This window comes from Gymnodraco acuticeps, unplaced genomic scaffold, assembly GCF_902827175.1.
Source record: "Gymnodraco acuticeps unplaced genomic scaffold, fGymAcu1.1, whole genome shotgun sequence".
NCBI lineage: Eukaryota > Metazoa > Chordata > Actinopteri > Perciformes > Bathydraconidae > Gymnodraco > Gymnodraco acuticeps.
In genome coordinates this window covers 281780-294005 of record NW_022990222.1, presented here as the reverse complement: position 1 = coordinate 294005, position 12226 = coordinate 281780, and the positions used below count along the sequence as shown (strand labels likewise).

Sequence of the window (12226 nt, the reverse complement as noted above, 5' to 3'; positions counted from 1 at the left end):
TCAATTAGAGTGAAGCTCACAGTAAGGGTTACATTTATGGATGTATCCTGACAAAACCTTTACAGCAGCTGATGATACTGTATTTTATTCTGCTGCAATCAGAGAGCAAATGATGGTCAGATTGTTCTCCACTCCACAGATATCACCTCACTAGAATAACCTCTGCCTCATCCACCATACAACTCAAACTGTCCTTGTCTACAAGTGAATTTGTTTTGGAATAACCACGAACCACTGTGACCACGTCGAAGTTATAGATTGAGGTAAAAGCCAGAAGAGAGTCAAACCACTGGAGGCTAATTATTGTTGATTGCACAAGAGGTCTTAATTACCCATAATCACTTGCCAATACCTTCAAGTTGTTTCCCTAGCACTGGTTGCATATGCATTCATCTACATATCCATGTTCTACTTTTCCATGAGGTATCTAATCGCTGTCTGGTGAGCGAGCAAGACAAATAAGACAGAAAGGGGAGACTTGGGAAACTTTTGAGTAAACAGAGTGAATGTTCAGCAAATGCACTTAATTGCATCTTTCACCATGGAGACAAAACAACAACGTCTGCAAGAAGGGACATTTCTCTGTAATGGGCATCAGCAATAGTCTATGCGCTTGTCAACTAAAGGAGCTCGAGATGGGAACATGACATGTCTGCCTGCTGCCCTGCTGTCTCCCCCGTTCTCATTTTTCAGCTGACCCTATACATTTCATAAGTATATAATGGTCGACAGCAGGGGTTTTCAAAGTGTGGGAAGGTGAGCCTCCCCTCAGAGAACATAAGAACAACCGCGCCCCCCTTCCCAATTATTATTGCTATTATTATTATTATTATTATTATTGTTGTTGTTGTTGCTATAATGCAGGGGTATTATTATCCAGTGGAATGCCCTTACCTACTGGCCTAGTTAAATCAAAGTGGTTACTTTTTTTTGGCTGGGCAGTCTAGTTTTACACACCGTCTTATTTGACTTTCTCAGGACTTAAAACTGTTTTTTGGGGGCAGACCCCCACAAAGAAGAACAATTTATATTTACACACGTAAGGTCATCATCTTAACAGTTTTTTATGCTCATCGAGTCATCCGTGAGCAGAGCATCAAGTTGGCATAGATGAGAGTAACAAATGCGTCACTTCCGGGCAAAAATAATGGCTCCGCCCACTTTTGGGGGAAAACAACGCTGTCAGTTGAACGGCAGTCAATACAAATTCTGAAGGTTTTGCCAATCCGATCAGAAATGTAAGAAAACCGGAGACTTTTGGATCTTCAAAGAGCCCGATTCCAATGGCCAGACAGGCAAACAATTGCATTAAGCCATTAGAAATTGACGATCGGGCTCGATATATGGTTAAATATAGCAGTAGGCGATCGATTTTCATAGATGAGAGTAACATCTATGTGACTTTACGGCCCCGCCCACTTTTGGGGGGAACAACGCTGTCATTTGAATGGCGATCGAGCCTGAAGCCACAGAGCTCTTCTGTTACTGTCCTTTCTTCTTAGAGGAAGTACAGAAACACTGAACTCTTGATTATTTTTTATGTTTGAGGTGCAATAAACGACACAGCAGCTTTTTGGCATGTTAAAACTATGATGTTCCGCCTCGCTCATGAGAGTAACAGCTGGAGAAATGTCACCATATATCGAGACTGATTGTCGATTTCCAATGATCGAATGTAATTGTTTGCCTGACTGGCCATCGTAATCGAGCTCTTTGAAGATCCAAAAATCCACGGTTTTCAAAACAATTTGATCGGATTGGCAAAAACTTCAGAATTTGTATTGACCGCCATTCAAATGACAGCGTTGTTTTCCCCCAAAAGTGGGGGGGGGCCGTAATTTTTGCCCGGAAGTGACGTAGGTGTTACTCTCATCTATGCCTATAACAGCTGAATTGCGGCGATTACCGTCTTGTTCAGCAAAACACCTCACAAACTTATTAAGATCTAAAGCTATGGTGCGTTTTGATTCAATGCTGAGTACAGCCAAACTTGACAGTCTCTTCTCTGTCATTGTAGACCGCAAATACCTAATTCCTTCCGTGTACTTGGGTCAGAATGCGCCGTCCCGTTCAAATGAAATCGCCGCCAATCGCGCCGGTGCCGGGGGAGGGGTTACAAGGCTCGTGTCTTGTGCTGCATTCACTTGCACTCGGACATTAGGGATTTTCTCTCATAAATGTCCGATGAGCCACAACTTTTATTTCAAAAACAAAGCTGCCAACTGGGGTGGCAAGGCAATTTTCATGCCACCCCGGTAGATCCGCCCCTGCTTGACCGGTCCTTGCTTTTGATCAAAGTCAATGCGGAAAACCCGCACTCACACAGGTGGGCGGAAGTGAAGGGAATGAGCATTTTTACAGCCTTTTTGGCGTGGTGGGGGAACTCGGTCTCCACAGATAGCCAAGTGTGCAAGTGAAGTTTTCTGCCAGACGCTGTCTCCTCTCTCACTTTAGGTAACTTCACTAAAAATCGATCCATGTTGCTGCTCGCATAAAGTTAGCTGAAGTTAACTAGCTAGATTTCACTGTTTCTCGTTATTTTTTTCTCCCCTGAAGCTCTCTGGCGCCCCCCAGGGGAGGCGCACCTCACACTTTGAAAACTGCTGGTCTACAGCAAAGGGGGAGGCCTATTGGTGCAGACAACAACATAAACAGATACATTTACACTAAATGCAAGATCTCAGGGTAAGAGGAAATTGAAATGTGCGCTTTACTCAGGTACAGTATTTATAGAAAACGTTCATGTTGTAGTGTTTAATTGGTACAATATGTTTGAAATCCATGTAAATAAATGCACATACAGAAGTGCACAGTGATGGTATAACACTCAAGGCTTCAAGTGTCAGAACATTTATATTTGAATGTGGTATTAACCACTTACAGTAGATTGACATAACACGCTTAATATCTGAATGTACAGTGGTAGAATGTAACTAAGCACATTTAGTTAAGTATTGTATTTAAGTACTGCTTTGACATACTTGTACTATACAATTTAATGTTTCCATTTAATGCTATATGGAGGTCAATGCTGCACTTCTTTACTGGACTACTTGTATTTAACAGTCATAGTTAAAAGCTACTTTTTGGAGAAAAAAAGAAGACTATGCTTTATACGATTTTATGCAGTAATGGACCACAATCAAACCAGTATTTAAATACAACTACAATTGGCTTTTGGTTTGTATTTTGTGCCCCTATCGTGTACATGCTGTTCAAAAAGCTCTTTATTTTGCTCATACTGCCTGTGCTGCAGCACCTCTTTTCACCCTCTGTCTGAAACCAGAGCCCAGTGTGTTCCGATTGGTTGGATGGACAGCTCTGTTGTGATTGATCAATCGCTTAGAGAGGCCACGCCCCTTAGCTTATCCGGAACAATGTGTTGTAGTGTTAGTGTTGAATAGTGATGTCATTATGCTACGAAAGTAAACAAAGGCGTCCAATGGAGGCAGAAGAGGGAGGACCCCAAAAAGCATAACAGGGCCTCTTTAAGATGCAACAATACAATATTATGACATGTATTTGTGGTGATAAAAACAGAAACATATTAATATATTTGAAGGCACTATGAAAAGAGCTGTATACTGAGTACCTTCACTCTTAATACTTTAATTACTTTTGCTGATAATACTGCTCTAGTTTTACTAAATTTGTACCGCAACATAATAGACATTCCACAATTATTCTATGCCTAGTTTAAAAAGAATAAAAGCAATTCATATCTCATTAAAAGAGGTCATCTGAGCATTAAATACACTTTCATGCTCGCATGAATCCAAATGTAAATGTACAAGTCAACCAGATTGCTACTTTCTATACATTGAAATTCATTATCATGTGACAAATGTGCAATGGAATTTCTCTATTTAACAGAGTATTATAACAATACAGTTACAGTGCTGTTCATTCTACCATTCGAAACCATTTCCTCAACATAACAAAAATGTCATTAATTTTGATTGATGGAGACTCGCTAAAATCGTTTCACTGTTTTGCTGTACCTGCTACAGTGCAGGAACACAGCAATTACTCTATGTCACCTCCGGTTTTATCTCCCATTTGTGAAACGCAATAATGAAGTCTCCATCGTCCAAGAAACAGTCCTCCATAGTCAAAGTATGTACTGTAAAAAGCCACAAATATGTGGCTGGAAGCTGCAGAAGGCTGAATCTAACAAAGCATTGGGACTCCATTCTGCCACAGCTGTGTTATTGTGGTGTTTGAGCTCTCAGCACATGCAGACAGATACCCAGCACACATGAAACGAAGGCCAGCCACGATCAATAACAAGCTTCAAAAAATACAAAGTATCACCCTGACAACACTAATTGTATTTCTTTACTTTAAAAAAAAAAAAATGCACTTCCAGTCCAGACACACACACACACACCAACACTCACACACAAATTACACTTACACATCTAACGGCACTGTCCAATATGTTTGCTCCCTCCTCATTACCAATCTTGGCAAGAAGATTGCATTTGCATAACTCGCTGGGACCCTTCCCAATTGTCGAGATTGCAGCAGTGTGAGACAATTTAAAATTATAATACTGATCTTTGAGGGAAAAAATAAGAAGCAGCAATGAATTTCATTTTATTTGTCACTGATTTGAAGTGTACAAATAACAAATAACTCTGGTTAATATAAAACCAATAACGGTTTAAGTATCGCTTTGCACTCAGTATTACGCTTACTCTTTACTGTGTAATGACTGAGCTGGTATATGTCCTGGTTACCAATGACAAATGGTGATAATTGGAAGCTTTTATTTTTAAGGAAAATCTGAAAAAAGTGGGAAAAAAATAGCCAAACCAGAACATGTTGACTTCGATTTCAGGAGATTACTAAATGAACCTGCGAGTTGATGGATGATGTGACGCGTCGGATTCAGCACGGATACCCAGAATAAACACATAATGAACATCCCCCTCCCTTTTCATTACAAAAGGGGGTGAGAAAATCAATCGTCTATCACTGCTGCACTGTGTTTTAATTATCTGTGGCCCCTTGGTACTTCACACAAAGTGAAGCACAACTGTTGCGAGGGGCCGGCTAAATAGCCCCATCCTCCAGCCACTTAAGTGGTTAAACACGTAATCCCTGCACACTCTGACTAATCCCCAATGGCAATCTGATGCACTCGTGACAAGCTCCACTCACCCATCACAGCCAGAGCGGTCCCTTTGGATAACTCCCTCTTTAGAGTCTCCAGCACTTCCAGCCCATTGCCGTCCAGATTGCACCTGTTGATAGTGCCATTGGTCGAGCTTATCCAGTACAGCTTGTTGGCAGTGTAGTCTATTGAGAGACCTGAGGGGACAAGTGAAGAGAGAACGCCAGGTTAGCACTCGTGTCGCTAGGATTCGCTAAAAAGACAAGCAAAAATGTATCGAAGTCATTCAAAATAGGAGTAATACAAAGCTAAATCATGAAAAAGCAAGCTGTAAAAAAGAGTAGATAAGCATACATGTGACATTTTTTTAATGGGAAAAATGTATCATTTGAGACATTTCACTGAACAAAGAACATTATTACTTGGAAATAAAAAGCTGACTCAACCATCCTTTGTACTGTAATAAGTTGCACCATATGGGGAAATTACTATATTCAGGTTGCTCTTACTACATTTAATATGCAGCCCTCATTAACTCTCCTATTACTTCAACAGTATTGCAACAGCACATGACAGAACTGCATTTCCTCAACAGCTCTATGTATTTGGTTAAATAAAAGTACGCTAATAGAAAGCTTTATGTGTCCACTGGAACATGTGTGGGGATCTGTTTATACGAGCTTCAGCTGGCATGAAAAATGAACAATAGTGATACTGACTGCTTTTGAATCCATTTCCTGGCCAACTGGATGGCTCTTTTTAGAATACCGCCGTGAACGATGAAAAAATGAAGGCAATTTCAGTTGTGGACCCCTGGACAACTCACTGTCTCTCACCATGTGTTGGATTTATGTCTGGCAGATTCACAGTCACAATGCGTCATTAATTTACGCTTGTCCCCAGGTCTACCCCATAATCATAAACGAAGCCAGTGAAATATGGCCGCACCCTGCTATCTGTATTGCTGACAAGCCGGGGAGAATGAAGAAATACAGGGAAGACAATGGCGCAGTTTGTGTGACAAAGTGGGAGTTTAACCTTGAGCTGTGTGACAACAGCTACTTGAAATGAGGAGCAGCTGATTGTTTTTGCTAAATCGAGCAGCAATGGCTCACTTAGGCATGCATCATGGGGTATAGAGTTAACACGCAAGAAGTAAGAAAGTATAATGATAGAAATGTAATTCTTATGAGCATGAGTCCTAAAAACCGGAACACACTTTGCATTTAACCACTTCCAGTCCCCTGGTCTCGAAATCAATGTTGTTTTAAAGCCTGATATAAGTTCTATGCTTAACTCAAGCTGAACAGATTGGCAGGTTTTGATCTCCGACATAAAATATGACACTAAATACGCCACTTGTGAATGTCCGAAGCTTCTTTCTGCCAAAAAAAGCTAGTTGCTAATACATTACATTACTTGTTAGACACTTTTATCCAAAGCGACTTAAATACTCAATACTGTGGGCAATCCCCACAGGAGCAATTTGGGGTGAAGTGTCTTGCCCAATGACATGCTGACTGCAGTGGGGTTTGAACTTGTGACCCTCTGATCCGAACACCAATGCACAACCCACTGCACCACATGCCTGTGACTAAATGATGAAAAGAGCTCCTGCCACCCCTCATTGTACTTATAAATATGGTGATAGTGCTCAGTAGGAATCAGTGTTTTGCATGTTAGGTGAGATTAATATGTAAAAATATAACAATCATATCATCAAAAAGGACTACATGTCCTCACTATGGCATACGATTGTCTATATCTACCCTTTTTCCTAGAATATTCTCAAATAGGGATGCTGGTGGTAGGCCCCCCAAAACTCAATGATACATCAAGATAGAAAATCTTACATTCCAGCACTTTCCTGTCCTGGCAGTGCATCACAGCAGAGAACATCCACTGCCCCTGCTCAATGATTCCTCTCCAGTACCACACTCCTTCATATGTCCGACTGTTTAGACAGCCGGCTGATTCTACTGCTCAGCTGCTTTTTGTGAACAATTATCCTTAGCATTGTCCTCCTGGTTAGATTTATTCTGCGATATCGTTTTACAAAAGGTGCTTTCTCTTCTTTGAATACAGGGTATTATAACCGGCCACACACTTACTGTACTGTTTTTTGAGAGGATTGCACAATAAGTGAAATATCTAATCCAGAGAGAACTGGATTTTCAGATATGGATTGGTTGGATTTCTTTGCTTTTTTGGCCTTTTTGGCTTGAGTATCACAGATGAGTACAAATGGCTTGAGTCTGCTGTGTGCTCGAAAAAAAAGAAAGCCTTTCAGAAGAAGTGCCCCCTTCAAGTTCTATTTGCACATATGTCACTTCAAACGACACAAACAACAGCACCTCCATGTCCACACAAAATCGTTGGTGATAGAAGGGGTGGGTGGGGTTGTTGAGCATTGCTGTAGAGATGTGCAGCTATTCAATCTCAACAATGTACAATAGGTGAAGCGGAACACAAGAAGTCCTCATGCAATGTGGAAGGCAGGCCTTTGGTAGATGGAAGTGGGATACAACGGGCTTGAGCAATATGCAGTTCAAAGTAGAGCCATTAACATTACAAAGCAATTTTGGTGTCCAGCCACCAATTTTGAAAATGACAGTGTGCCCTGTTGGATCTTTTCTGTCTATACCTGCAGACAAATGTCTTGACGGGAATATACTGTAAAGCAAACCAGGATCTTCGTAGCTTTCTTGTTCGCCCAAGTGATATACTTTCTATGGTGACGATTGTTTATGTTAGAGTACAAGATTAGTCCAGGGGCCTATACTACGAAGCTGGTTCAACCTAACCTGGATATGTTTGAGTTAGCCGGTTGGCCTAATCCAAAACATACGCGCTCTCGCTAAACTGTACTACGACGCTGGTTATCAAGTGGATCGCTCAAGCCAGCCGTGCCCTATCTAGTTAGGTGCGCGTTCACATGAAAGGGTGGTATTTGGAGCATTCGACCAATCACAAACATGGAGAAGCGTACTGACAGCGCAGCGTCATACTTCCTGAATGAAAAGTGAACTAGTCAAAACTAGTCAAAAATGAAGAAGTTAAACTTTAAACATCCATGACTTAAACACTTTATCCAGGATAAAAGCCACATAGCTGCACCTGCAAGGTGAATACAGCTGGCAAAAGAAAAAGTGTTTGAATGCGTACATTAACAGGTTTATGATATCACTGCCCCGTCTAAGACACGATCTGACTTTAATTACATTTGTCTCGAGTGTTTCGTCAACTTAATGTGTTGCTTAAAATAATACTTCTGCTTACAGTATGTGACACTGTGAGTGTTGCACGGCCAGATACGGCTCAGCTGACTCAGATAAGAAAATATATGATACATTATGAAGTGATATGCCGCGGACTGTACTTAATGTTACTCTGATCCGGTTACTTATGTTGTGGCAGATATTTAAGTAAGCTTTCTTAACGCTAATGTTATAATAGTCAGATTGCTCTGAAGATGGAGGTGATATTCTATTAATGTTCACGTTCACACAGTCGGTGATTTTTGCCGGCCGTCTTTCCTGCAACGGCAGCTTTTCTGTATTTCCTTTCTCCTGTAATATGACTTGATCGCTTTAAACTCCGCACACTGAGCTCTGATTGGTCAGCAGGCAGTGCTTTCACTGAGTTGAGCTCTTAGCCTGCAACCTAACCTGGTCCTGACCAGGTTAGCCGCTAAGCATAAGTTACCATGGAGATCTAGCCTGCTAAAAAGAGAACCAGCTTCGTAGGACCGGAAAGCCGGAGTTTTCCCTGAATTTAGCCGGCTAAGCGAAAATCCTGCTTCGTAGTATACCCCCCAGGACTGGTTCATGTATCATTGATGCTAAATTGCACCATTTAAATCCATAACATTAACTCCAATGGGAAGAAACATATTATACAGAAGCCATAAGAGCATCCGTAGAAAAGAACCATCCAATCATTAACCTTGGCAGCCTGATGTATGTCTGGCAGGCATTAAAACAAGAAAAGAAGCAACACAAATGTTGTTGTTTTTTTGTTGAAAACCGATTGAAAAGTATTTGGGAATCAATAAGTTAAGGACGGAGGTGTAGGCAGGAAACATTGTTCCTCCAGTTCAGCCCTATGTTTGTGTAGGTTTGAAAGAAATAGCCAATCTGACCCCTTGACCCAAATATCCAACTGATCTTTTTTTGTACTTTCCTGTTAAGATAACATCACAAAGGTGGTGGGTGTTGAAGAACATCTCGACATAAACAAATGTTACTGATTGCATTTGAAATCCCTGTACATGCATTGAAATAAATTGATTATAAACAGATTAATGCAAACTGAAATTACTTCAACATTCATGTAAACACCTTTATCGGGTTATCTTATGAACAGTTATTATATCGAATTAATTTGGAATGAAGTGAACATGGATGCAAAGTGGTGCAAGCGGCAGCACAGATGTTGATGCTGGAAAATGTAATTTAATTATATTACCATAAATTGAACCCATAATCAAATAACGCAGACACATTTCCTCAATTTATGTCTTGTTTTGTCGTAACACAATGTTGTCAGTGGGCTGCCACACATCTAGCAAAAAACAAACAAATGCACTTAGATTACAGAGTGAATGTAAAATATTACGTTTATGCAAACTGAACAGAGAGTAAAACAAAAAAGTATATTTGCAAATCAAAATAAATAATCTTCATGGCTTGGGCAGCTTTGAGGAAAGAGCATTTTACCACCTCAAAATCACTCGTAGTTAATGGTTTTTCCAACGTGTTGTCGGTCAGAGGCCTCAAATAAGGTATGTGGTTATCACAAGCTGTAGATAATTGTACTCTTGTTCTACAACAATGAACAACGTCAGTATACACCAGTCATGAATGCACGGAGCATCAATGTGTCCAAACATGCCAACTCATCTAAAGCCTACATACTGACCTACAGGATCCCTTTGATTCTGGTGGAGGACCTTGCTGTTACTCCCGTCCATGTTGGCCATGTTAACGGTGTTGCCATCTGTCCAATAGATTTTTCTGTGTGGGAAAGATGTGAGGTGAACAGTGCGTTATCCAGTCAGGCAGAATACATAATAAGGTTTAAAACATAGTCAATGATTGCTACGTTGTTATTAATTGAACCATGAATGTAAGCCAATAGACTTTGTTCCACCGGACAACCTTGTACAAATGTTTGATATTTATTTTTACAACAACAAGGCTTTGATCCCTAGCATAGGTGAGGTCTGTAGTGAAGTGTCCTAACACTATGCATTGAAGGTGATGCACTGATGGAGTGTACACACTGCTCTAATCTACTTACCCCTTGGCGGGGTGCACTACAAGGCACCTTGGCTTATCAATGCCGTGGATGATGGAGGTCTTCAGGGAGCCATCAAAGCGGGCCACATTGATTTGTGACTCGTCATTTTCGGAGCTGAGCCAGTATAAGTTCCTGGAAAGCCAGTCTAAAGCCAGACCACGGCAGTTGGCTATGTCTGTCAAGGAGAGAATGGAAAAACTGTCACTCCTTAGCAAAACTATAATGTAAATTAGCTCAGGCTAGATTTAACATAAACAAAATAAAGGAATGGATGGTATTAAACAATGTAATAAACTTTTACTTGTGTTATGCCTTGTAATCATGTCAAAAAGAGAAAAAAAAACATGATAAAGTTAACACGCAAGAAGTAAGAACGTATAATGATAGAAATGTAATTCTTATGAGCATGTAGAGTGGTGCAGTAATGAGTCCTAAAGACCGGATCATACTTTGCATTTAACCAGTTCCGGTTCCCTTGACTCAAAATCAATGGTTTTTTTAAGCCTAAAATAAGTTATGTGGTTAACCCAAGCTGAATAGATTGGCAGGTTTTGATCTTCGACACAAAATATGGCAGTAAATACTCCACTCGTGAATGTCCGAAGCTTCTTTGTGCCAAAATAAAACGCCTCAAGCTCAGCGGTGGTGATGTACAGCCACGTGACCATGATGTAGTTTGTTTATAGCATTACGTTAGATTTTATTTCCTGCCAATCGCATTTATCGTTCAAAAATCGTGTTGTTGTGTGTAAATGTTATATACCCTGCTGAATAATACGTGTTAAGTATCATAACCAAATGTTGGCCACAGATCTTATCTTCTTCCATATAAGGAAATCCTATGGAGAAATCCCATTGCTTTTTGTCGAGGTAGACTTTGCGATGCAAACTTCCTGGTCTGGCCTACAAAAATGTAGACACCTATTCAATAAAGTTAGTAACTGACCCAGAAACAAATAATAATAATAATAATAGATTTAATTTGTTAGCGCTTTTACAGGTGCTCAAAGACGCTTTACATATAGAGTGAAGAGAAAATAAAATAAAATCAAAACAGGATTGCATTCCACTGCTGCAGAAAGATTATGTGTGTGCAAACTTATCCATATTAGTCATTATACTGAACATTGTAATACATACCACATGCAAGCTTAGATTTTGTACTCGGTATGGATGTCTGGGATACACCAACCTGCACTTATGATGGTTTCCAGCTGGGTGCCATTGATGAAGGCCCGTTTGATGCTCTGGGTTTTGATGTCAGCCCAGTAGATCCTCTCCTCCTGGGCATCATAGTCCACCACGGTGACATCATCAATGTCCGGCACCGTTAGCGCCGTCATGACGTTCATATACGGGTTGTCTATGTCCACGCCGCGGATTTCAGACCGCCGGACGTACAGGAGGAACCTTTTCAACGCTGGTGAGATCATTAATAAAGGAATTATTCAAGATTTGGTGAGACTTTGCCAAAATGCTCTGTCAGACTCAGTATAGAGGGTGATAATAATAACCATATGTACATAAAAGCTTACCTCAATCAAAAGCAACTTCACATGTTCTCTATAGTATCCTATGGTTATGCTCTGATTACATAAGGAGAAAGCATGAAAAATGAGGAAGGTGTTCTGGCTCACCAAAGCAGGATTGTTTGTTGGGAGAAAGCTTCATCAGGTGTGGACAGGTGCAGGACGCAGTGCGGTTGTAATTGATGAGACACATATGCGAACAGGGACCACGTCCATCATTCTCCTCACATGGGTTGGAGGCTGATGGGAAGGCAAGAGAAAAGGAACATTTCAGAAT

The 12226-nt window shown here is 40.7% G+C and overlaps 1 protein-coding gene across 5 annotated transcripts in view; it reads right to left on the bottom strand.

The window, feature by feature from the left end:
- The window catches only part of lrp1bb (low density lipoprotein receptor-related protein 1Bb), a 326595-nt gene that overhangs the window by 96808 nt on the left and 217561 nt on the right, over window positions 1-12226 (bottom strand). For all 5 annotated transcript variants that reach the window (XM_034218589.1, XM_034218591.1, XM_034218593.1 and 2 more), the window contains 5 exons: window positions 12058-12189; window positions 11613-11840; window positions 10421-10595; window positions 10040-10134; window positions 5167-5316 (listed from right to left, as the gene is read on the bottom strand). In XM_034218589.1, coding sequence (XP_034074480.1) covers window positions 5167-5316; window positions 10040-10134; window positions 10421-10595; window positions 11613-11840; window positions 12058-12189 — 780 coding nt within the window. The remainder of the gene's footprint in view (window positions 1-5166; window positions 5317-10039; window positions 10135-10420; window positions 10596-11612; window positions 11841-12057; window positions 12190-12226) is intronic.